This window comes from Stigmatopora argus, chromosome 17 (genome assembly GCF_051989625.1).
Source record: "Stigmatopora argus isolate UIUO_Sarg chromosome 17, RoL_Sarg_1.0, whole genome shotgun sequence".
Taxonomy (NCBI): domain Eukaryota; kingdom Metazoa; phylum Chordata; class Actinopteri; order Syngnathiformes; family Syngnathidae; genus Stigmatopora; species Stigmatopora argus.
Window position 1 is genome coordinate 14,038,909 of NC_135403.1, and position 24,748 is coordinate 14,063,656.

The 24,748-nt window shown below is 43.2% G+C and overlaps 2 protein-coding genes across 2 annotated transcripts; both read left to right on the forward strand.

Annotated features, from left to right (window-relative positions):
• The first annotated feature begins 500 nt into the window (after nucleotides 1-500).
• Nucleotides 501-21,651, forward strand: rps6ka3b (ribosomal protein S6 kinase, polypeptide 3b). Its single transcript, XM_077624094.1, has 22 exons — nucleotides 501-965; nucleotides 5,796-5,858; nucleotides 11,756-11,872; nucleotides 13,218-13,299; nucleotides 13,371-13,451; nucleotides 14,472-14,551; nucleotides 14,636-14,742; nucleotides 15,466-15,503; nucleotides 15,574-15,716; nucleotides 16,113-16,183; nucleotides 16,259-16,347; nucleotides 16,417-16,481; nucleotides 16,547-16,649; nucleotides 16,715-16,824; nucleotides 17,346-17,471; nucleotides 17,539-17,628; nucleotides 17,691-17,849; nucleotides 17,913-18,074; nucleotides 18,709-18,785; nucleotides 18,863-18,980; nucleotides 20,472-20,612; nucleotides 20,670-21,651. Exons 1-22 carry the CDS (start codon nucleotides 903-905, stop codon nucleotides 20,790-20,792), a joined length of 2,208 nt encoding a protein of 735 aa, XP_077480220.1. The 5' UTR covers nucleotides 501-902; the 3' UTR covers nucleotides 20,793-21,651.
• A 614-nt stretch (nucleotides 21,652-22,265) lies between these two features.
• Nucleotides 22,266-24,545, forward strand: eif1axb (eukaryotic translation initiation factor 1A X-linked b). Its single transcript, XM_077624093.1, has 7 exons — nucleotides 22,266-22,464; nucleotides 22,894-22,977; nucleotides 23,048-23,151; nucleotides 23,227-23,277; nucleotides 23,350-23,431; nucleotides 23,591-23,682; nucleotides 23,757-24,545. Exons 1-7 carry the CDS (start codon nucleotides 22,449-22,451, stop codon nucleotides 23,760-23,762), a joined length of 435 nt encoding a protein of 144 aa, XP_077480219.1. The 5' UTR covers nucleotides 22,266-22,448; the 3' UTR covers nucleotides 23,763-24,545.
• Nucleotides 24,546-24,748: the final 203 nt, after the last annotated feature.

Consider the following 24,748-nt stretch of genomic DNA (forward strand, 5'->3'; position numbering starts at 1 on the left):
AGCTGTGTAATGGTATTATACGTAATTTAAATCCAACATTTTCTTTTTACTAAAATAAGGATTTCGAAATTGCTTCCGCGTGTGCTGTCACCTGACAGCTTGGCTGCTTTTGATTGGACAAATGGAGTGCAACGTCACTATTAGAACGTGACAAGTCACGGGAATAACACGTCATGCGAATCAATAAAAATGTGCCAAATATAAATCTATATTTTAAAAATATCACAAGTACAAAGTAGAAATCATGTTAAAATGTAAATAAAACTACAAGAAGTAAAAAAAAAATCCCCAAAAAGTAACTTTTACTGCACGGGAGCAAATGTAGTTTGGAAAGTTTCAGAGAGATAACAGGAACAAGACCGTTATTAATGTGGTTTAATGAAAGATTAGGAGTTCGACTGTCATTTACAAAGCAGGACAGGTAAGGCGACACCGGCCGCCATATTGGGAAGTACAGGAAGTGAACGTGAGGGCGGGAGCAAGAGAGAGAAAGAGGAAGAGACGACGAGACGAGACCAAAAGGGGGGGGGACGGCGGATAGACAACAGGAGTTGGACGACTATTTCATGTGTCTGTCTTCTCGGAAAAGGAAAAAAAGGGCGTCCTCTTCGCCTTTTCTAAATGTTCGTTCGTCCGTCCGTCCGGTCGCAGGGAGGACGAGAGGGGCGGACTCAGCGCTAGTGCACACCCCCGCGTAGGTCGCCTTCGGTCGGCTCTCGAGCTCCGTGGCGGGTCGGCGCAAAGCGGCAAAGCCAGCCGGAACTAGCTTAACATTTTTTGTTGTTGCCGAGAAGCGAACGAAGGTTGGAAGAGAAAAAGAAGTCGGCCAAGAAGGACGGGACGTTCCGGGACGTTCCGGGTGACCATAAAAGAGAGACAAGTCGAGGCAGAAGGAGGACAAGATGCCGCTGGCTCAGCTGGCGGATCCCTGGCAGAAGATGCCGATAGGGGGGACGACGGGGGAGGTGAGTGAGTCCCCTCAGTGCGCCGGCTTTTAAATCAAAGTTGAGCAACAACGCAAATATAAGCATGAAAATTATTCCCACTTTTCTACACGGGTTAAAAAAGACGGTTTTCATGACAAACTTGGGTCTAATAGTAGGAAAAAAAGACGAATTAGGGCTGGGCGAGTTCACTCATTACGAATTAAGACATTCATTTTTGTGACAGGTCACTTAAAAAGTGTACTAAATACTACTTTTGAATGAAATACTTTACGGAATGCAGTTCATTTTTTTAAAACTATGTATTGAGTAGCTTCTCCAATTGACGGTAATGAACGTCTAATCCATTTGAATTGGGAAATACCTTTTTTTCTATCTCATTATTCAACAGAATGCGATTAATCACCGTTTATCCAATGAAGACGACCATTGCCCAGCCCTAAAAATAACTTTTTTTTGTACTCAATTACTTCCCACAAGCGACCTTGATGACTCACCTGACGAGTGTGTCACTAACACTCTCGCTATTAACCACAATGTCATAACTAGCATGCTACACACTTCCTGATAACCAGTTCGAACAAAGAAAATCATCGGATCCGCGTCGAGACAACAACCCAAAAAAAATGGCCTGGAATTTCTGATGTTGGCGCGAGATCTAAAAAAAAATATTCTGAAAGAACGCCGAGACCTCAAATAATGAGGAACTTATTGCACGACATGGTCAAGATTTATGGTTTTTACATTTTTAATGAGCCTTCTTTTCATGCTTTAACCCTGTCTAGTGGGAGTGACTATTGCTTTCATGCGGAAATTATGATTTATGTTTTTTTTTTTTTGCTGTTACAGGCCACTCCACTCGTCCCAGTTGAAATAAATTGGACGTCTCTGGCCATCAATCGCGTGCGTTTGTTAAAAAAAATCGGGTTTTATAGCATAAAAGCGAAGAAAATCGCAAACAAGCTAGCTCAGGTTGGACTATTTTTTTTAATGAGTTCGTTTACTACAACTAAATATTTCAACATCATTTGTTCGCCAGCTTATTTTGTGGCGTACAATTTGTGGCGCCAAAAATGTTGACGCGAATAACCCGTTCATGTTGGATAACTTTATTTAAATTGGTAAAAAAAAAAAACGACATTTTGGGTATGCCCTTTTTCCCTTCTTGGAATCGGATCTGCAAATTCAGGTTCTCGTCTTCGAATAAGAATCGCCGTTGGTTTGACTAATGGCGTCCGGCGGCCTTAATGGACGCCGGACGTCAATAGAAGCTCACCTCTCTTTTCTATTCCGGGTAATTGCGGCGTTGCGCTCGGGAGCAAAGTGTGGGATGGCTGGGGCGTCTGAGTCAGCGGCTTCCAGTTCTTCAAGTTCTTCAAAAATCTCAGTAACGAGCAGAAGGCGTCTCCGACGCGTGAGTCAGGAAGGAGCTTGCGTAAGCGCCTCCACTTCCTGCGTGGCGGCGTCGCCATCGGGGACCCCCTCGCGCGACCGCTTCCTGCGAGTGGCAGTCGGCAATTTGAGAGAAATTGCGCGGGGGGTGCTTCGGTCTTTGTCCCAGGGGCTCGTTTCCTTCCTGGCGTTTATTCACTTCTTATTACCGTATTGTCCGCACTATAAGGCGCCAGGAAAAAAAAACTATGTTCTCAAAATGCGCATTATACGTGAATCAATACTGGTTAATTATCATATGGAATTCCCTTTAGCACAGCTCCATTTAGTGCACAGGTGTCAAAGTGGCGGCCCGGGGGCCGAATCTGGCCCGCCGCATCATTTTGTGTGGCCCGGGAAAGTCAATGATGAGTGCCGACTTTCTGTTTTAGGATCAAATTCAAATGGAGAGTATAGATGTATGTTAAATTTCCTGATTTTTCCACTTTTAAATCAATAATTGTCATTTTTTAATCCATTTTTTTCTGTGTTTATAGTTCAAAAATAATTTTGTAAAATCTAAAAATATATATAAAAAAACTCAAATAAACATTGTTTTAGATTTATAAAAAAATATATATGAAACAAATTTAAAAATGGGCCGTACATTGACAGTGCGCCTTATAGTGCGGAAAATACCAGTCACTTGTTCAAACTGGCTACCATTGACGGCACGAGACGTCCAATCCCTTTCAATCCCGCAGAAATATGAGCATTTTAATGAGATAAAGCACAACCAATCATCGCTAAGCGCAATTTTGTGTTCAACCAGCTAGCCTAGCATACATGTTTTGGGATGTGGGAAAAAAAACTGAGTACCCGGAAAAAAACCCACACCAGCCTGTGGAGAACGTGTAAACTCCACACTGTGAGTACCCACCTGTGATCGAGCACAGTACCCACCTGGGATCGAACACAGGACCCTAGCACGTCGAGCCGACGCCCTAACCACTTAACCACCGTGCCACTATTGAAACTTTTGCTCATATTTGGGTTGTTTTTATAGCCTGTTGATTTCCTGAATATGTCAGTGTGTCATTGCTTGGAATTGGATTTCCCCCCAAAAAATCGGACAGGATTCATTTAGATATTGAAAGTGTTTTTTGCACAAGACGCAAGCAAGAATGCAGTGAGTCACGTGGACGAGCTCGTACCTGCTCGCGAGTTTCCCACCCGCGTTTCTCTCCACGCCGACTTGGCGGCGGGGAAGGCGCGGTGAACTTTGAGCCCGGCGTCGCCTCCAGGAATCTTGCGCGTTCGTTTTTTTTTATGTTACATGGAGAAAAGGTGACCGTTGGTGTCGGGCCACGTGGAGATAAAAAATCTGAAACAAAATGGCCGTTGAATAGCATGATACGTAGAAGTATAAAAGGGTTGTTTTGCTTAGATGAATCAAAAATATTGATTTTTTTCCCATTGTAACTTTTTAAATTGTGAGATCACCATGAAAAAAGTATTAAAATGCTCAAAATAAAATTAAAAAGCAGCAAATTGTTGATTCATTTGCTAACCATTTAGCTTTCGATTAATCCTGGCAACCCAATCGCTATCATTGATTAAGTTTCACCAACATTTTTTTATTTAGTACACTGATAAATTAATTTCCCTTGTACTGAGACATCTAGTGGCCGTTCTGTGCCATTGCAGCGTCTCCATTCAAAACGCATGTGTAGTAAATGTAAAAATATGTCCTCCTTTTAGTGCTAACTTGTTAGCCTTGATTTTTGGATCAAACGTGGCACGTCCTGAGTCAAAGCGCTGTCGCCATTCTTGGAATTTTTCAGCGTGCCGCGGCCTGCCGCGGGTGTCGTCAACCGGGCCGCCATCTTTGGTGCGTCGCCGTCCGATCCGCCGTGTCGACCTGCTTCTTTTTAAGCGTGATGTCAGCGCGCTTGGCCCACGCGGATTTCTAAGCCGTCATGCTAACGCTTGGATGTCGTCGGAGAGGCCTAGCGGTGTTGTGCTAACAGCTGTTGCCGCCTTATTTCCTTTTACAAAATGATATAATAATAATAATAATAATGCCCAAATGAGTGCCCTGTGGATGAGTGGTTAGTGCCTTGGGCTCACAGGTGTGGGGTCGAGGGCTCGATACCCAAGGTTGGTCCTTATTGTGTGGAGTTTGCATGGGTTTTCTCCAGGTACTCTGCTTTTCTCCCACATTCCAAAACATGCATGCTAGGCTAGAAGGTTGAAGACTATAAAACAAGGGTGTCAGACTTGGGTTGGTTCACGGGTCGCTTTAACGTCAACTTGATTTCACGTGGGCTGGACCATTTTAGATATAATATTTAGATTTTTTTTTTTAAATAAATTGATTAAAAGAATTGGATTAAAAGCCCTGAATATTCTGTTTTTTATAGATCTAAAACAATGTTTATTTGAGCTTTTTTTAAAATATATTTTTAGATTTTACAAAATGATTTTTGAACTAAAAACACAAAAAAAATGATTAAAAAATGACAATGATTGATTTAAAAGGGAGAAAATCGGGAAATTTAATATACATCTATACTCTTCATTTTAATTTGATCCCAAAACAGAAAGTCGGCACTCATGATTTACTTTCCCGGGCCACACAAAATGATGCGGTGGGCCAGATTTGGCCCCCGGGCCGCCACTTTGACACGCGTGCTCTAAATGACGTATGGTTGTCCTTTGTCTTCTTCTGTCCTGCCATTGGCTGCCCAGCAATTCATGGTGTCCGCCCCCTGGTGCCCAAAGTCAGCTGGGATTGGCTACCCCAACCCCCCCCAACCCATTTGAGGATAAAAGTTTAAAAAAAATGGATGAATGAAAAAAAATGAGTTGAATGACTTTTTTGTTTTTTTTTCGGCGGTGGGCTAATTTTTGCATGCTTTTAAAAATATATTTTTAATTTTTTTAAATCATTTTAAAATATTTATATTTATTTTATTTTGTAAATGAACTTAAAAAATCAAATCACACAATCAAAGGGTGACGGATCACGCATTCGACGTGACAAAACGCGGACGATCCGACAAGGGCCGACATACAACCGGGGTTCGAATATTGACTGACGCGGGTTCGACGCGACAATTGGAAACACCTGGGCGGGCAAACGAGACGTCGGGGGTGGGGAAACGACAAGTGAACTCCACGGCTCGGTCGGTCAGTCACGCAGGGTTGAAAAAAACCACAACAAAACCAATCCCTAATAGCAGCATTCAATGTGTACTTATTCTTAATTGCTGTTTTTTTAAAATCCAGAATAAATCACAGGACTCTTTGTATTCAAAACTAAGCCTAAATTCTTATTCTGTATTTCAAATGAAATCAATAAAAGCATATATTCACTATTTTCAGCAAATAAGACAATATTTACCGTTAACAACCCCAAAAATTAGCATAACGCTCATTTGACTAGCGTTAACCTTTGACCTCTGCCTTCCCTCCCAGGATTCCCACAACGACCCCGAGGACTCGGCGGGCGACGACGACGGCGGCGTGACGTCCTGCAACGTGAGTTTGCCGCCCCGGCTTCTTTTTTTCCGTTTCCATTTCAATGCCGAGAAAGGTTCGAGTTGCGTTTGTACGTATTAGTACCCGCGTTTTTTTTTTTTGTCGGCAGCTGCAGGTATGGATTTTTTTGAAAGGCAGAGGAGATGGCTTTATGGATTGGAAGTCTGAGACGAGCTGAGTAGTCATTACGGCGCTCTCTTGGGTCCTTAGCGCTCGCGCAAACGCACTTAGCTACCGGGCCGGCGTGGCGGCTCCGACGGGGGTACGGTTACACCGTTAAATGCTTCGGGTGTGCGCCGCTATCTCTCTTCATGTTTTTCAAGTCACCTTGCGCAGGGAGAATATACGAGGATATAAATAAATACGGGGAGATTTCAAATAGATTGTCTTCCATTGGCGCTGTCCAATCGTCTATGGCACCCAGGCTCCAGCACCCCCACCCCTTCCCACGATCAGAGGAAGGATTGATTAATTATTCAACGGTGGCCTCTTTGCACTCCTAATATGAACGCCTCTCATTTTTCACATTCCGCATTTTTTTTATTTCTAATGGAGGATGTCGCAACTTCCTTTGTGTGTGCGTGCGTGAGTGTCAAGAGGCAAAAACCGCAAAAAATATGTCCAGATGGTCCCACCAGATTAAAACCCATCTGTCACTCACTGCAAAAACACACACACACACACACAACTGGTTCAGGTGTGTACATTGACGCGTATTTCTGTCTTTGGGACGGACGAATAGACTGGTCATTCGACTCAGTGGCGGCCATTCATGGAGCTAGGCGTCCGATCCATTCGGGGTGGGAGGTTGCCAGATAAAATGCAGCGAAATGATTGGACGCCGTTGGAAAGGAACGGGGAAGTTTTGGGTTAAAAGTAATGATTTAGGAGGGAATTATTCCGGTCTCGCTAGCGTGTGTGTGTGTGTGTGTGTGTGCGTGTGTGTGCATTGGTGGTGCCAGGCGGGGAGCGGTGCATTGTGGGCGTAGCCATTGCGAGAGGTCGCGGGGGCGATGATGTAATGCGTTCGACCCCTTTTTCCTCAGCGCGGCGCTCTCCAGGAAGCGACCAATCACAGCCCGCCTACGCAATATCTTTGTCTCTAATCTGCACTCTAAAGTTACACATGCGTGCGCAGGAAGTTGATTTCAAAATATCTAACATTATTATTTATTTTTGGGGAATAACTTTAAAAATTAATAATGACTTTTAAAGGCAGTTTACATTTTGTAACTTTATTTTTAAAAAAAAAATACAGACAAGTAATACATTTTTCAGAGGATTACACTAATTTATCAGCATTCAGACGTTTAGATTTGTTTGAAACATTATGCTTGAAAAAATCTATGATAATTAATAAATAATTCCGGTTAACGATCAATCTCATGGATTTTTTTCCCCCAAGCTTGCTTTTTTTTTAAACTCCAATCCATTTTGAGTGAGCGACCGCGTGAGGCGTGCAGCTGTCCGTCAGTCCGTCCGTCCGCCTTCCTGCGCGGATGTTGTTGCCACGGAAACAATGACAGGACGTGATGAACAGCTGGCACGGGCGCGCGCCAACTCCAAAGCCGGCGCCAGACTTTTCGAATCGGCTCGGTCGGCGTCACGTCGGCGGTCATGAAGACGCTTTTGCTGCACGCTAGGAGACGCCAGGTACAAAGTCCGGTCGTCGTTACGTCTCGTACCGAGGGGGGGCGGGGCCAAGTTGTCGTTTTTTCCCCACCCACTTTTGTAGAACTCGCCGTCGGGACAGATCACTTTATTTTGGACCCCGAAAAGTTAGCGCGTCTATTCCTTCATTTTCTGAACCGCTCATCTTCGCAAAGGTCGCGGGGGGTGCTGGAGTGTATCCTAGCTCAATGGCAGGCAGTTTGAACAAGTGGCTGGTATTTTCCGCACTATAAGGCGCACCTTCAATGTATGGCCCATTTTTAAATTTGTTTCATATATAAGGCGTACCGGACTATACAATGCAGTAGTAGTAGTAGGGGGTATGTTACACGTCCACTAGGTGGCGCTGTAGTCGTAGTGGTTAGAAGTTGTGTTACGCATCCACTAAATCAAGGGTGTCAGACTCGGGTTGGTTCGCGGGCCGCTTTAACGTCAAATTGATTTCACGTGGGCCGGACCATTTTAGATATAATATTGAGATTATTTTTTATAAATGGATTAAAAGAACTGGATTAAAAGCCCTGAATATTCTGTTTCTTTATAGATCTAAAAATATGTTTATTTTAGCTTTTTTATATATATTTTTAGATTTTACAAAATGATTTTTGAACTAAAAACACAGAAAAAATGGATTAAAAAATGACAATGATTGATTTAAAAGGGGGAAAATCAGGAAATTTAATATACATCTATACTCTTCATTTGAATTTGATCCTAAAACAGAAAGTCGGCACTCATCATTGACTTTCCCGGGCCACACAAAATGATGCGGCGGGCCAGATTTGGCCCCCGGGCCGCTACTTTGACACGTGTCCTAGCTAATATCGGACAGTATATGGGGGACACCCTGAACGAATGGCCAGTCAATGGCAGGCCACAATGAGACAAACAACTGATCACTAGGATCAATTTACCATACAATTAGCTTAGCATGCTTATGGGAGGAAAGCAGAGTACCTGGAGAAAACCCACCCAAGCTGGGGAGATCATACCCTAACTCCCACAGATCCACTTTCCCACTTGATGGGGTCTATTCTAATAATAATAGTGACATATTTGAAAAAGAATCATGGAAAATATCATCAAAACCGAAGAAAAAGGACGCCACCTGAGCTTGACCGGTCTCGGGCGCACTTTGCCAAACGCGGGCAGGTCGGCAGGCCGCCGTAATGAGGACAGAGACGATAGGAAAGGCATTGTTGGATTTCCCGTCTGTCCGTCCGTCCGCCATTTTGAATTATTGGACACAATGAAGAGGCCGAAAGAGGCGCAACTAATGAAGTGCTTTGATTGCGCTAACGAGGCGATTCCAAATTACGGCGCCTCGTACGCCGTCCTACGGTCCGTACGCCTTTTGGCGGGTTACCGTGGCGACGCACACCCCCTGACCTCAGATCAGAAAAACCAAAAGGCTCTTTTTTAGTGACAATGCATATTTTCAATTCAGTCTCATCTAAAGCTTTTTTTCAAAATATATTTTCAAATGAATAAACAACAACGTGCCAGCCTCCCCTCCTCCAAAATGGATTGGACAGTGTGTTTTATCACTCTGCAAGTGAGTATTATTTTCCACAGGGGAGGGTGTCTGTTATTTGATCCGCCATGTCCAAGCGAGCGGAAACGCATTAACCTGGCAAATCCCAAATGTGTGCGTGTTAATTTGATTGCGTAAGAGCATTAGAGGTCGCGGATTGTGTGGAATGAATCCGCTCGATCGCCGGGTTTCGCCGCGCCACGCTACGCCATGCGCGCCCGTGCTTTCTTTTTAGCCGATGGAAAGACATTTTTCACTCTGACCGTTTGCGCATTGTTTGGCCGTTCTTTCTCTCCTCGCGCTGGACGGACGCGCAGATTTGCAGGGTGACGACAGGTGCGGGTAATCTAAGAAATGTCACCCAGGGTGCGCGTTTATATTGCGACAGGTGGGAATGGGGAGGTTTCAAACTGGGGCCAAGGTAAAGAGAGAGGCTGCTCATCCAATCACAATAGAGTTGTACATTGACAAGAAATGCCATTGAATTTGACTCTACTCCACTTTTTATTGCTCTACTTGACTCTATTCTACTTTTGTAGTAGTTTACTCTATTCTCCTTAATTATACAGTACTTTATTTTGATCTCAGTTTTGCTCTACTCTCTTTTACTATACAAAACTTCATTTTGTTCTATTTTACGCGACTCTACTTTACTATACCTTACTTCATTTTTCTCTATTTTACTGTACTGTACTATATATTACTTTATTTTGCTCTATTTTACTCGACTCTACTTTACTATATCTTACTTCATTTTTCTCTATTTTACTGTACTCTACTATATATTACTTTATTTAGCTCTATTTTACTCGACTACTATACAGTAATCCCTCGCCAATTCACGGTTCAACTATCGCGGCTTCACTACATTGCAGAGTTTTGTCTGGGCATTCTTATTTTTTATTTTATATTTTATTATTTATTGTTTTAATTTATATATATATATATTATTTTTTTAAGTTCATAAAACTGAAAATTCACGCTGAATGTCGTAACCAGAAGCCACTCTTGCTAATAGGACTCAGCACTGAAGTAAAATAATAATATTTTTTTTTTTTTAATAGGGGGTGACCTTACTTTGCTTTTTTTTCGATTATGGCGGCCATGTCTGATCCACATTAACCGCGATATTCAAGGGATTACTGTACGTTACTTCATTTTGCTCTATTTTACTCCACTCTATGTACTTTACACAACTTTGTGTAACTGTCCTTGACTCTACTCTATTTAACTTTAACCTTACTTTTACTCATTTTACTCTGATCTTAAGTGTCCTATCTGCTCCTATTTGTTGTTGTTGTTGTTGTATTCTGGATATCAAAGGAGGGAGGGGGCTTCATGTACTGGTGGCGTTCACTCATTGGTCAGTCATTGGTCAGTATGTGTGTGTGTGTGTGTGTGTGTGTTAGGGGGAATCTCCAGAATACCTGATGGAAATTCTGGATGGAAGCTTCCAGCTGTGAGTCACAAGGGGAGGAGAGTGCGGGGAATCCCATATTTGGACCCCCCCACCGACCCCTAACACCCACACACACACCAGAACGCGGGCATCCCCTGGCGTAGCTCACACTCAGCCGTCGACCGTCGGCCATGACGCTTGGCGCCGAGCCGTCCCGCTGGCGCTTCTTGGCCGCTCTCCTCCGCCGGCTGAAAGCGCTCCGTCGCTTCCCCGGGGCGGCCGCCAAGAAGGGGGGCGCCGCGGGTGCTTTGGGATCGGCGCCCCGCAGCTGGACCGTGAGTCGGCGAGCACGGCGTGTGTGCGTTTGATTCAAAGCATGAAAAGGACGTCCTTTTTTCCCAGATTCAGATCATTTTATTTCATTTTTTAGTGCTGTATTGGTCCACAACGATCATTTTTGCTTGATTGGACGGCCGAGGGGGTCATTTCTGGGGTCGTGGGTTCGATTCCCGTTCCATCCCGGGCGGGTCCTCGCCGTGTGGAGTTGGCATGTTGTCCCTGGGGCTTGCCTTTGTGGGTTTTCTTGCGTGGGAAGGTGACTTCTTGAATGAGTCGCTCTCTACGGCATTGAACACAACGCTGGCTTTGCACTTTTAATCCCGTGATTAAGAGGTGCGACATGAGCCTCCTGCCCGCCGCCATCTGCGTTCCGACACGCGTGTTTCAAATGTCAACATTCCTCGGCGTTTCCGACGCAGATAAAGAATTCACCGCTGCGCAGACAATCACCGACCTACATGTCATCCACTTTAACAGCAAGGCATGTTCTTTTTAATGATCAGAGCAAAAGAACACATAAATTCAGCTAATTCCACTTCCCCAGAAAACCAAATATTACTTTCTCAGAAGAAAATCGGCATAAGTGTCCAAATCTCAAATAAAGACGCCGAGTGTGAGGGAAGAAGGCGGGAGGAGCGGCGGCAGAAAGACGAGCGAGCGAGAGAGCGAGTCACTGAAAAGAATAGCGCCAAGTGTTCAAAAAGAATCAGTAGCCGGTGCCGCTCCATCCCGTCGCCATGTCGTCGTCGTCGCCGCGCGCCCGGGGTCGCGCCCCCAAACTCCCGAACCCAACGTTCACCCTGAAAATCCAGGTAGGCGCCGTTTAGCGTCTCCGTGACGACCGTCCGTCGTCGAGGCCACGTTTCTTAACTCGCCGCGCTAATGTCAGTGACGGCGATGGACGTCCAATCCGTCTTCCCTCCCTCACGTGACGCTTTTTTCTGTCTTTTTCAGGACGACGTCCCCATCAAGGAGATAAGCATCACTCACCACGTGAAGGAGGGCTGCGACAAGGCCGACCCCCGCCAGTTCGAGCTGCGCAAAGTCCTGGGACAGGGTTCCTTTGGCAAGGTGAGCCCACAAAATAACCCGCAAAATCAACAGGGACTGTCCAGCTATTGGAAAATGGCCGCAAAATGACATAAAACCTTTGTCAAAGTGGCGGCCCGGGGGCCAAATCTGGCCCGCCGCATCATTTTGTGTGGCCCGGGAAAGTCAATGATGAGGGCCGACTTTCTGTTTTAGGATCAAATTCAAATGAAGAGTATGGATGTATATTAAATTTCCTGATTTTTTTCCCCCTTTTAAATCAATAATGGTCATTTTTAATCCATTTTTTCTCTTTTTTTAGTTCAAAAATCATTTTGTAAAATCTAAAAATATATAAAAAAGCTAAAATAAACAGTTTTAGATCTATAAAAAAAACGGAATATTCAGGGCTTTTAATCCAGTTATTTTAATCCTTTTATAAAAAATAATCTAAATATTAAATCTAAAATGGTCCGGCCCACATGAAATCGAGTTGAGTTTCTGTTTTAGGATCAAATTAAAATGAAGAGTATAGATGTATATTACATTTCCTGATTTTCCCTCTTTTACATCAATAATTGCAATTTTTAATCCATTTTTTTCTGTGTTTTTAGTTCAAAAATCATTTTAGAAAATCTAAAAATATATTAAAAAAAAGCTCAAATAAACAGTTTTAGATCTAAAAAAAACCTGAATATTCAGGGCTTTTAATACAGTTCTTTTTAATCCATTTATAAAAAATAATCTAAATATTATATCTAAAATGGTCCGGCCCACATAAAATCGAGTTGATGTTAATGCGGCCCGCAAACCAACCAGAGTCTGACACCCTTGATTTGACATGTGTCAAAGTGGCGGCCCGGGGACCAAATCTGGCCCGCCGCATCATTTTGTGTGGCCCGGGAAAGTAAATCAGGAGGGTCGACTTTTTGTTTTAGGATCAAATTAAAATAAAGAGTATAGATGTATATTAAATTTCCTGGTTTTCCCCCTTTTAAATCAATCATTGTCATTTTTTAATCCATTTTTTTCTGTCTAATCTAAAAATATATTAAAATATTTTCTATTTTCCACTTTAATACGGAACATAATGATTAAAAGAGATTTTCCCTTACTGAGAAAAAAAGCTAAAATAAACACTTTTTTAAATCTATAAAAAAATGGAATATTCAGGACTTTTGATCCAGTTCTAAAAAAAAAATTATCAATAATATATTGGATAAACCTAACATTATATCTAAAATGGTCCGGCCCACATGAAATGGAGTTGACGTTAATGCGGCCCGCCGACCAACCCGAGTCTGACACCCTTGCCATAAAACATGCAATTTATTGGCTTCAATTGTTCATGTCCAGTCCATTTTTTGGAATGACGTGTGTGCTTTAGGTGTTCCTGGTGCGGAAAGTGAGCGGGCCCGATGCCGGACAACTGTACGCCATGAAAGTCCTCAAGAAAGCCACGTTGAAAGGTACGTACGTGGACCAGCGTCCCCCCTGGTTTTGAAGAAAATGCAATTATTTGACCTGAACTGTCTTCCAGTGCGCGACCGAGTCCGGACCAAAATGGAGAGGGACATCCTGGTGGAGGTCAATCACCCCTTCATCGTCAAACTGCACTACGGTACGGATCAAATTCACTTTGATTTCTTCACCGAAAAATAAAATTCAGACAAAAAAACAGTTATCTTAACTTAACGACTCACCGCCATTTCCTCAGCAATATTAAAAAACGAACTTTCAGGTAAATGATTTATTTTCACTTTAATCCAAGGGCACTCACACTTTTTTTTTAGTAATAATAAAAGGTAATGATTAATATCTATGAATGGGCGACCTGGCGGATGAGTGGTTCGCGCATCGGTCGCACGGCTAAAAAAAATGGGGATTTTATTTTGTGCGCTCCATATGATTTGGAGTTTTTTGCTCCAAGATCTACTTTATTTATGTAATCATATACCTAGCATTAGCTTTTTCAGCTTTTTGTGGACATGTCCAATTCATAAGAGCTAAGGAAATCCAAATAGAGGGCGGGATCAAAATCTTATCAACTTGCCATCTACCAATAATATTTTGCCGATCATAGGATAAAATGAGGATAAAATGAATGATTGACTAGCGCACAGGTGTCAAAGTGGCGGCCCGGGGGCCGAATCTGGCCCGCCGCATCATTTTATGCGGCCCGAGAAAGTAAATGATGAGTGCCGACTTTCTGTTTTAGGATCAAATTCAAATGATTATAGATGTACATTACATTTCCTGATTTTCCCCTTAAAAAAAAAAAAAATCCATTTTTTTCTTTTGTCTTTTTAGTTCAAAATGCATGTTGTAAAATCTAAAAATAAATATACAAATATTTTCCGTTTTCCACTTTAAAACAATATTTTGTTTCCATTTGGAAAAAAAAAAAAACATGATTAAAAGACATTTTCCATTACTAAGAAAAAAAACTCAAATAAACATTGTTTTAGTGCTATAAAAACGGACTATTTAGGGCTTTTGATCCAGTTCTTTTAATCAATTTTTAAAAAAATCAAAAAAAATCTAAATATTAGATCTAAAATAGTCCGGCCCACATGAAATGGAGTTAACGTTAATGCGGCCCGCCAACCAACCCGAGTTTGACACCCTCTTTCATCCCCAGCCTTCCAGACGGAGGGGAAGCTCTACTTGATCCTGGACTTCCTGAGGGGCGGAGACCTCTTCACCCGCCTTTCCAAAGAGGTAACCCCCCCCCCAAAAAAATCCTGTCGCTAACATGACTAGCACACGCTGAACAAATGGTCACACTCTCGCTTTTGGCGCCAGGTGATGTTCACCGAGGAGGACGTGAAGTTCTACCTGGCCGAACTGGCGCTGGCTCTGGATCATCTTCACAGTCTGGGCATTATTTACAGAGACCTCAAGCCTGAAAAGTAAGTTTTAGTTTGATTTATTTTAAAAGGCAGCACTTACTCATCAACATATTGATATTCATATTAATGAACATATAAATGTAAATATGGGAGATTGTAGCCAAGGGCTAATTTCCAACTTTAGTCCCTTGTTGAGGTTGAAGATAAACAATGACACATACTAGACACACACACACACACACGCACACTATTTTAGACAGCGTCGTCATGGTAATTTTGTTGGTTAACACCCAAGCTTTAAGATGATTGGCCAAGAAGTTCACGGTATTGTTCACGTATTGCTATTGAGTTCCAGGTATTGGCTAATTTAGCACTCTTTTTGAAGGGAACTACACAGTCACCTCTAGAGCCAGCCCTTGAATTTTTTAATGTTTATTAAAAAAAATATATATATATATATATATTATATTATATTTTATATATTTCTTATTTTATTATATTATATTTTATATATATTTTTTTTATTATATTATATTTTATTTCGTTATTATATTATATTTTATATATATATTATTATATTATATTTTTATTTTTTATTATATTATATTTTATATATTTATATTCATATCAAATATATAATATATTTCTTTTTCTCTTTTATATTATATTTTGATTTTTACCTTTTTTTTACCATATTTTTTTCATGATATTTTTACGTGCACATATTTAAGGGGACAACATATTTTAAAGTATTAAAGGCAAATGCTGATGTCTTGCTTTCAGCATCCTTCTGGACGATGAGGGACACATCAAACTGACAGGTGATTTGCCGCCGTCGGGTGGGCGGATCCGGTGGGCGTGGCTCCAAACTTTGCTTCCGCGTGTGTGAAGACTTCGGCTTGAGCAAGGAGTCCATCGACCACCAGAATAAGGCCTATTCCTTCTGCGGGACGGTGGAGTACATGGCCCCGGAGGTGGTCAACCGGAGGGGGCACACGCACAGCGCCGACTGGTGGTCGTACGGCGTACTGATGGTGAGAGCCCAATAGAACTTTTTTTTTTTCATGGCACGGCTTGAGCCTCCAAATTATTCTTCCGTGTCATTAATACACTTTTTGCACTCCCCAAAAAGAGGTCACTATTTTAATTTCCTTAATTAGATTTTTTTAATTTTGGGGGATAAAAGAACTAAACAATTTGGACACACTTGGTGTCAACAATCCATTTTAGTTCAGATAAGAATGACTCTTTTGATCTCTAAGCCTGGAGGTATGTCATTGTATAACATGGAATTAGATGTTTACTATTGTTATTTTACCATATTTTTTTGGCTATAAGTCGCAGTTATCAAAAAAAAAGTAGCACTTCTGTTCTTGAAAATACGGCGGCTAACGCCACGTCGCCCCCGTCCGCCCTTGTCGTCCTCGTAGTTCGAGATGCTGACGGGAACGCTGCCGTTTCAAGGCAAAGACCGCAAAGAGACCATGACCATGATCCTCAAGTGAGTCCACCACGCCCACCTGCAAGATGGCCGACGTCTCGCTACCGTTCGCGCCACATCCGCGTGTTTTTGCAGGGCCAAGCTGGGGATGCCGCAGTTTTTGAGTTCGGAAGCCCAGAGTCTCCTCAGGAACCTCTTCAAGCGCAACCCCAGCAACAGATTAGGTCAGCGACCGATCCTTTCCTCCGCCGGAGCCCCGTCGCTCATTTTTTTCCTCTCTCGCGTGTGGAAAGGCGCCGGTCCGGACAGCGTGGAGGAGATCAAACGCCATCCGTTCTTCAGCACCATCGACTGGAATGTGCGTTCTCGCCTTGACCTTTTCCATCCGCCGTCGTGACTCATTGGCCGACTTCCTCCCCGCAGAAACTCTTCCGCAGGGAGCTCCCGCCTCCCTTCAAACCGGCGGCGGGACGACCCGACGACACCTTCTACTTTGACCCGGAGTTCACCGCCAAAACGCCTCGCGGTCAGTGCGCCCGCCCCCTCCGGCCGTGACGCATCCGACTCACGGGTTTCATTTCCGCGAGTCAGATTCTCCGGGAGTCCCGCCGAGTGCCAACGCCCATCAGCTCTTCAGAGGATTCAGTTTTGTGGCCATAACGGAAGAAGAAACGCAACCGGCGCCTAATACCATTGTTCAGGTACGCCCAAACTGACTTAGCCGCTGTGAAAATGGCCAACTGTTCCCAAAACATAGCCGTAAAATTAGCGAGATTGAAAAAATAAATCAATTCAACCTCTTTAAATTCCTATGAACGCTAAGCTAACGGCTCGCGGCGCTCTCACTAGCGTAGCGGCATCGTCGACTTTAAAAGTCGGCTTGAGAAATATAAAAGATCTTTAGAAAGTCCCATAATTCGAATAAACTCAAAGCTAACGGCTAGCTAGCATCACACTAAATGTCTGTATTTAGCCTAGCCCACAAGTGTCAAAGTGGCGGCCCGGGGGCCAAATCTGGCCCGCCGCATCATTTTGTGCGGCCCGAGAAAGTAAATGATGAGTGCCGATTTTCTGTTTTCGGATCAAATTAAAATGAAGAGTATAGATGTGCATGCTAGCATCATAGCTTGGCCTCGGCACTGGCGACTCTGAACGAATCCATAATTTGGACAGAAAAATGACTTTTTCAGCTATCCTGACCCATCAAATTTGTGCCCTGCAGCAACTCCACAGAAGTTCGTCCCATTTTGGCGACGCCTACGACGTAAAAGAAGAAATCGGCGTGGGTTCCTACTCCATCTGCAAGCGCTGCGTCCACAAGGGCACCGGCATGGACTACGCCGTAAAGGTGGGAGCGCCGGAGCCCCGTTTTGGCCACGCCTCTCAACATGTCGCGCCCTCCATTTTTCGTCCAGATCATCAACAAAGCCAAACGGGACCCCACGGAGGAGGTGGAGATCCTGCTCCGATACGGCCAGCACCCCAACATCATCACCCTCAAAGACGTGAGTGACGACGGGCGGGCGCGGTCGCCATCAACGTCCTCTCATGGCCACGCCCGCCCCAGGTGTACGACGACGGCCGCTCGGTATTCCTGGTCACGGAGTTGATGAACGGCGGAGAGCTGCTGGATAAAATCCTCCGCCAGAAGTTCTTCTCCGAGCGAGAAGCCAGCGCCGTCCTCTTCACCGTCACCAAGACCTTGGAGTACCTCCACGTGCAGGGGGTGCGTAGGGCGAGAAAGGCGGGGCCAAAATGAAGTCCATTCGAGTCATTGTTTTTGCGGCAGGTGGTCCACCGAGACCTGAAGCCCAGCAACATCCTCTACGTGGACGAGAGCGGGAACGCCGAATCCATCCGGGTTTGCGACTTCGGCTTCGCCAAACAGCTGAGAGCGGAGAACGGCTTGCTCATGACGCCGTGCTACACGGCTAACTTTGTCGCTCCCGAGGTAAGTGGTAAGCAGGTGAAAATGGAAAATATCTCATCTGTTTAGTGGTCCTTCCACAAGCGCTACATCAGGGGTGTCAAACTTGGGTTGGTTCGCGGCCCGCATTAACGTCAACTCCATTTCATGTGGGCCGGACCATTTTAGATATTATATTTAGATTTTTTTAAATTAGATTAAAAGCCCTAAAAAGTCAGTTTTTATAGATCTAAAGCAATGTTTATTTGAGCTTTTTTTTCTTTGTAATGGAAAAATTATTTTAATAATTTTTCATTTCAAATTGATTTTTTTTTTAATTATGTTCAATATTAAAGTGGAAAACGGAAAATATCTATATATTTATTTTTAGATTTTACAAAATGCTTTTTGAACTAAAAACACAAAAGAAAAAAATGGATTAAAAAATTGCAATGATTGATTTAAAAGGGGGAAATCAGGAAATGTAATGTACATCTATAACCATTTTAATTTGATCCTAAAACAGAAAGTCGGCACTCATCATTTACTTTCTCGGGCCGCACAAAATGATGCCGTGGGCCAGATTTGGCCCCCGGGCTGCCACTTTGACACCCCTGCGCTACATCAAACAGCACGTTGCCGTCAGACAATTGATATTTCTGGCATTTCACCCTCGCAGGTTCTAAAGAAGCAAGGTTACGACGCCGCCTGCGACATCTGGAGCCTCGGGGTGCTCCTCTACACCATGCTGACGGGGTAAGCTAACGGCGACGCGCTCTTTGGGCGGGTTTCGGCCAAATCGTTCATCTCTTTGTCCCTTTTTTTTTGGACAGTTTCACTCCATTCGCCAACGGCCCCGAAGACACGCCGGAAGAGATCTTGGCCCGAATCGGTAGCGGCAAATTCTCACTCTCCGGCGGATATTGGAACTCGGTGTCCGCGGAGGCTAAGGTGCGTTAAGCTAACAGGCATACTTATACTTAGTCAGTCTACGCGAGGATGGATAAGTATGGGACAATCCAATGATTGCATGTGTAGGACACTAGTATTGTGGAAAGGCTTGCTCTTTATGAAATCTTACATTTTGTGGAATCGTTTGGAAGGAAAGCCTAGTCTTATGGGATGTTATGCCTTTATATCAAATCAAAAGCCTTTATTGTCATCATACACAGCTGCGTATATAACCAAATGGGTGAAATATCATTCATCAGGGCGCTCTTAAATGGGTGAAAATTGTCAAAAGTTTGCACTTTGATGGCCCACGTTTGAAATAGGTCCAAAAAAAAGTCTTGAATTGGCTCTTAACAGTTTAGATTTGCAAAGGTGACAAAGGCACATACATAGGTGAAAAAGTTGAATGGACAGGGGTTGGGCCACTGTAGGAGGGAGGGAGGGAGGGAGGCAGGGAGGCAGGGAGGGAGGGAGGCAGGGAGGCAGGGAGGGAGGCAGGGAGGGAGGGGGGGAGGTAGGGGAGAGAGCAGCTTTCCGTTCAAGTCATCCAGCAGCGACAGGGCTGACAAACTTTGAAGCGACGGGGGTTGGGCCCAAACAAGAAGCACCTGACGCCAATCCACTGATTGCACTTGTGACACACTAGTATTGTGGAAAGCTTGCTCTTTAGGAAAAGCTACATTTTGTGGAATCGTTTGAAATGAAAGCCTAGTCTTATGGGATGTTATGCCTTTATATCAAATCAAAAGCCTTTATTGTCATCATACACAGCTGTGTATAACGAAATGAGTGAAATATCATTCATGAGGGCGCTCTTAAATGAGTCAAAATGGTCAAAAGTTTGCACTTTGATGGCCCACGTTTGAAATAGGTCCAAAAAAGTCTTGGACTGGCTCTTGACAGTTTATACCAGGCAAAGTTGAATCGACGGGGGTTGGGCCGGTGTCGGTGGGGGTAGCGTTTGGTTCAAGCCATCCAGCACCGACTGAGCTGACAAACTTGAACCACACTTGTGTCCAAGTGGCGGCCCGGGGGCCAAATCTGGCCCGCCGCATCATTTTGTGCGGCCCAGGAAAGTCAATGATGAGTGCCAACTTTCTGTTTTAAGATCAAATTAAAATGAAGAGTATATATGTATATTAAATGTCCTGATTTTCCCTGATTAAATCAATCATTGTCATTTTTTAATCCATTTTTTTCTGTGTTTTTAGTTCAAAAATCATTTTGTAAAAATCTAAAAAATATATTTTAAAAAAGCTAAAATAAACATTGTTTTAGATCTATAAAAAACGGAATATTCAGGGCTTTTAATCCAGTTCTTTTAATCCATTTATATTAAAAAAAAAATCTAAGTATTATATCTAAAATGGTCTGGCGCCCACGTGAAATCAAGTTGACGTTAAAACGGCCCGCGAACCAACCCGAGTCTGACACCCTTGGTATAGGACGTAGCCTAATGCTAGCACGTTGCTATTTGTGGCCCCCATTTAGGACCTGGTCTCAAAAATGCTCCACGTGGACCCTCACCAGCGACTGACGGCGGGCCAGGTCCTGCGCCACCCATGGGTGACGCACCGAGACCAGCTGCCAAAATACACGCTCAACAGACACGACGCGCCACACCTGGTTAAGGTGGGTAACGGGTTTTGACCCTTGACCTCTCGTCTTGATTGTAATAATCTTCCCCAGGGAGCCATGGCGGCCACGTACTCGGCCCTCAACAGGAACGTGCCGCCCGTCCTGGAGCCGGTGGGGTGCTCGACGTTGGCGCAGCGGAGGGGGGTGAAGAAGCTAACTTCCACGGCCCTGTGACCTCACGCCCCGCCCCGAACCCTCGCCTCCCGTCAACTCTGACCTCTCTCTGACCTTAGACAGACTACTGATGAAATCTAGGAAGCGCTGACCCCCCAAAAAAGGAGCACACGGGGACCGCCCGCCCCACGCCGTCCCTCCCGCGCAGTTGATGGACCGTTGATGGCGCAACTTGTGCATTTTTTGCTTTGGACAATCAAAACGGGAAGCGTGTACATAAAGCTATCCGTAGGATATTTGATCGTAAAAACACGACAAAACCGGCAGAAGCATTTAAGCACATAGTCTTCGATTTTGACGGCCGCGTATGAAAAATACGCAGAAAATATACGTTTAGGCCGCCAGGTGCGCTGTTTGTCCTGTTTTATTACTGATGGACTCCAGTTTAAGAACACTGATTTATGCAAAAAAACAATAGTCGGCACAAGGTGACGTCGTCGTAATGATTAACTTCCATTCATAACTGGCAAAAAAAAAATAACGTACTTCCTCGCCGTCACAAAGGAATTTCGTCCGCGAACGGGAATTGTAAATAAAAACAGCTCAGGTTTATACTCGTCCAGCACGAGGCACTGGGAAATGTCAGCTACGTTAGCATGTAGCATGAAAATAAAAAGTAAGAGAGCCGCTTGGTTTGCGCTTAGCTTTTAGCGACCGCTTTGATTGGAAATGTGTCGGGTGGGAATTTGTGGTCGTACAGCTTTTGGGAACAAGGAATGTAAAAGAAATGCTTTTTTTTTCTGTATTTTTTCCCTTTTTTCTTCTGCTCTTCCTCAGTCCGTCACATGTGACACAACCTCTTGTTTCGTTTTATACCTGCAGGGAGACTTTTTATGAAAATAAAATGATATTAAGTTAATGCTTTTCTCCAATTGTCATATTTTACACGAAAGGAAGTATCATGTTTCAATCTTTGACATGAATGTACGTACATTGGACTGGTTTAAATCTGGCAAGCAATACCGTGTCTTACCGCTAGAGGGCAGTCGCACCGGTGTATACCAATAGCTCAACTTTTGATGTTTCGAAAAACAAAATATTTTGACATAAATTCTGCATAATTATATTACAACTGAGATCATTTTATAGCCATAAGAGATTGTAATAAAATATTTTGTTGATTATTTATTTAATACATTTTGTCATCACTGAATTATTATAGAGAATCGCATTTTCAATCGAAAATTCTTTAATTTTCAAAATTTAAAAATGTCTTTCTTTTAAACCATATATAAATGGGATTTGTAGTTAAAAACTATATTTGACCTAATTTACATACACTGTTGTGACATTATTTTAGTCAGTCTTCAAATGTTATATATTTTTACTCGTATTATTTAAAATTTAAAGCTTTTGTATTCGTGAACCGCTTTTATTTTGGAACTACGTGACGCACTTTGTGAGTCATCACTGAAAGGTCGCATTAAATGTGTCACGACTGTAAACAAAAATGTTTAAATAAAGTTATTTGAAAACCTTTCTACGCATGTGCAGAATCTAGCTAGTTACTCGGTAATCGTGCTAACAGCCAGCTCACAGCTTTCACTTCTCTCACTCTAGTTAACCTCTAAACGTCTTTTTTTTCTGACAATTATAAATAACTTGTGAATTCCGTTTTTACTCAACGGGATTATCGTCACAGAAACTTGAGGGAATATGCCCAAAAATAAAGGTAAGTACGTGTTTTTGTGTCGAAGCCCGCCGCCGGAGCAAACACTGAAACGTGACGAGAGGTGCTAAAGCTAGCTAGCTTTGCGCAATTTCAGTATTGTTTTGTCGATGGCTGGCCATCACCAACTAATGTCACTTTTAAAGAAAGACTGACTAGCGGTTAGAGGCCAATTTTAACGCCGATTTGGGAACGGTGCCGCTCGATTTCGGCTTTGGGAGTTCCACCACACCCGCTTTGGCCCAGCTTGACTTGTTTTATTTTAAGCCCCAACTTGGTGATTTGCTACGTGTATAGTGAATTGAAATGATGTTATCACTAGTAAACGTCCAATTCATCGGAAGTGGGAGACTTCATTGAAATGAATTGGTCGTTTGGCGCCGTCAATGGAAGACAATCAGCTAACATCGGACTTTGTTCTCATGTTTCCAGGTAAGGGAGGAAAGAATCGGCGGCGTGGAAAGAATGAGAACGAATCTGAGAAGAGAGAATTGGTCTTTAAAGAGGACGGCCAGGGTGAGATCCAGGTTCTACGGCGGTACCGAGCCAAAATGGACCCCCGTGACATTTTTTGTGTTTCCCGCAGAATACGCGCAGGTGCTGAAAATGCTGGGGAACGGACGCCTGGAGGCCTTGTGCTTTGACGGCTCCAAGCGGCTCTGCCACATCCGAGGAAAGCTCCGGAAAAAGGTAGCGAGATAGCTAGCGCCGAGTCGGCGGGTCGGCCAGTTCAACGCTTCTTTTTTTTTTTTTTTGCTCCTGCAGGTGTGGATAAACGCGTCGGACATTATCTTGGTCGGGCTGAGAGATTACCAGGTGAGCGAGGAAGCCCTTTTTTCTGTTGTCGTCAGAGATTTTGCCTGACTTTTTGTTTTTGTCTGGTCGTAGGACAACAAGGCCGACGTTATCCTCAAGTACAACGCGGACGAAGCTCGCAGCCTGAAAGCTTACGGCGAGCTGCCCGAGCACGGTGAGAAGATACGCGGCGGCAAAGCGGCCCGCATTTGTTGTTGTTGTTCATTTTTGTCACTAAAATAGCCATGTTTTACTCTCAATTCAACCCATTCAAACGCTCCAAAAATGATGCTGCGTGGGTTTGTATTTTTATTTGTCTTTTTTTTTGTCCTAGCCAAAATCAACGAGACTGACACTTTCGGAAACGGAGATGAGGACGAGATCCTGTTCGATGATATTGGAGATGATGATGAAGATATTGATGAAGTAAGTTTATTTTTTTTATTTTTTATGTAATTGTCATCGCCTTAAATTTGCTCTTTTTTTTACCCCCCTTTCAGATTTGAAGACCCGCCACACATCCACACACGTTTACCCAACGGGGATATTTTGAGCCGACATTTTATAAAATCCCATATCTTCATTTTCAGTCCGTAGACGTGTCTGTCAAATGCGACCACGCGCTCGCAAAATAATGAGGAAAAAAAACAACCTCTTTTGTTCCCACAGAAAAGTTGATTCAACATTTTTCTTCCTACGTTTAAGTGGAAGCGGGCGTGACTCCAGAAACATTAAGTCCTTTTAAAAAAAGTGTATTTATATTGATTTCACGTCGGGTGGCTTTTGAGGACTTCAGAATCTTTGGATTCTCCAATAAACAAATGAATCATTTTTTTTTTAAATTACTTTGCTTTTGATGTGCAAATGTGGTGACCAGTTATCTTTCTGCTGTGAATTTAAATGGTTTTATTGCTAATAGACATTACATTAGACATCTATCCAAGTCAATTCAACTTATTTTTAGGTCTGTTAAGTTTATGATGCAGTAGAAATGTATTCTTAGAAAATACAAATATATGGAACTAGCGATAAAAAATATTTTACACTAGAAATGGTATCTAAAACCAAATTTAATAAATTGCATTCTTTTGTTACATACAAATAAAACCTAAACAGAATGTACATCTGATATACCTATTTTTAGGTCTCCTATTCTTTTGCTTGTTTTGCCCTGTTGGGAAGTCTGCACTGCTTTCAAATCAGTTTCGAAAGTAGCTGTAATTGACGATTAAAATGTACAATATGTGACGGCTGCTTGTCTAATAATAAATAAAAAAAACTACCATCAACGAGTTTGTTTTTCAGTTTAAAATAGCAGAGAGGTGCACAGATTTCTTACTGTCTATAAATAGACGTTTATTTTTATTTTCGTTGACCATCTTTCAAATCACGTCGAAATCTTGCCAAGTCACGCCCCACGTGACCTGACGTCATCAATGCGCCGCCAGGCTCATTGTTTGCTGGCCGACGTCGTCACGCCCCACATGGCCTG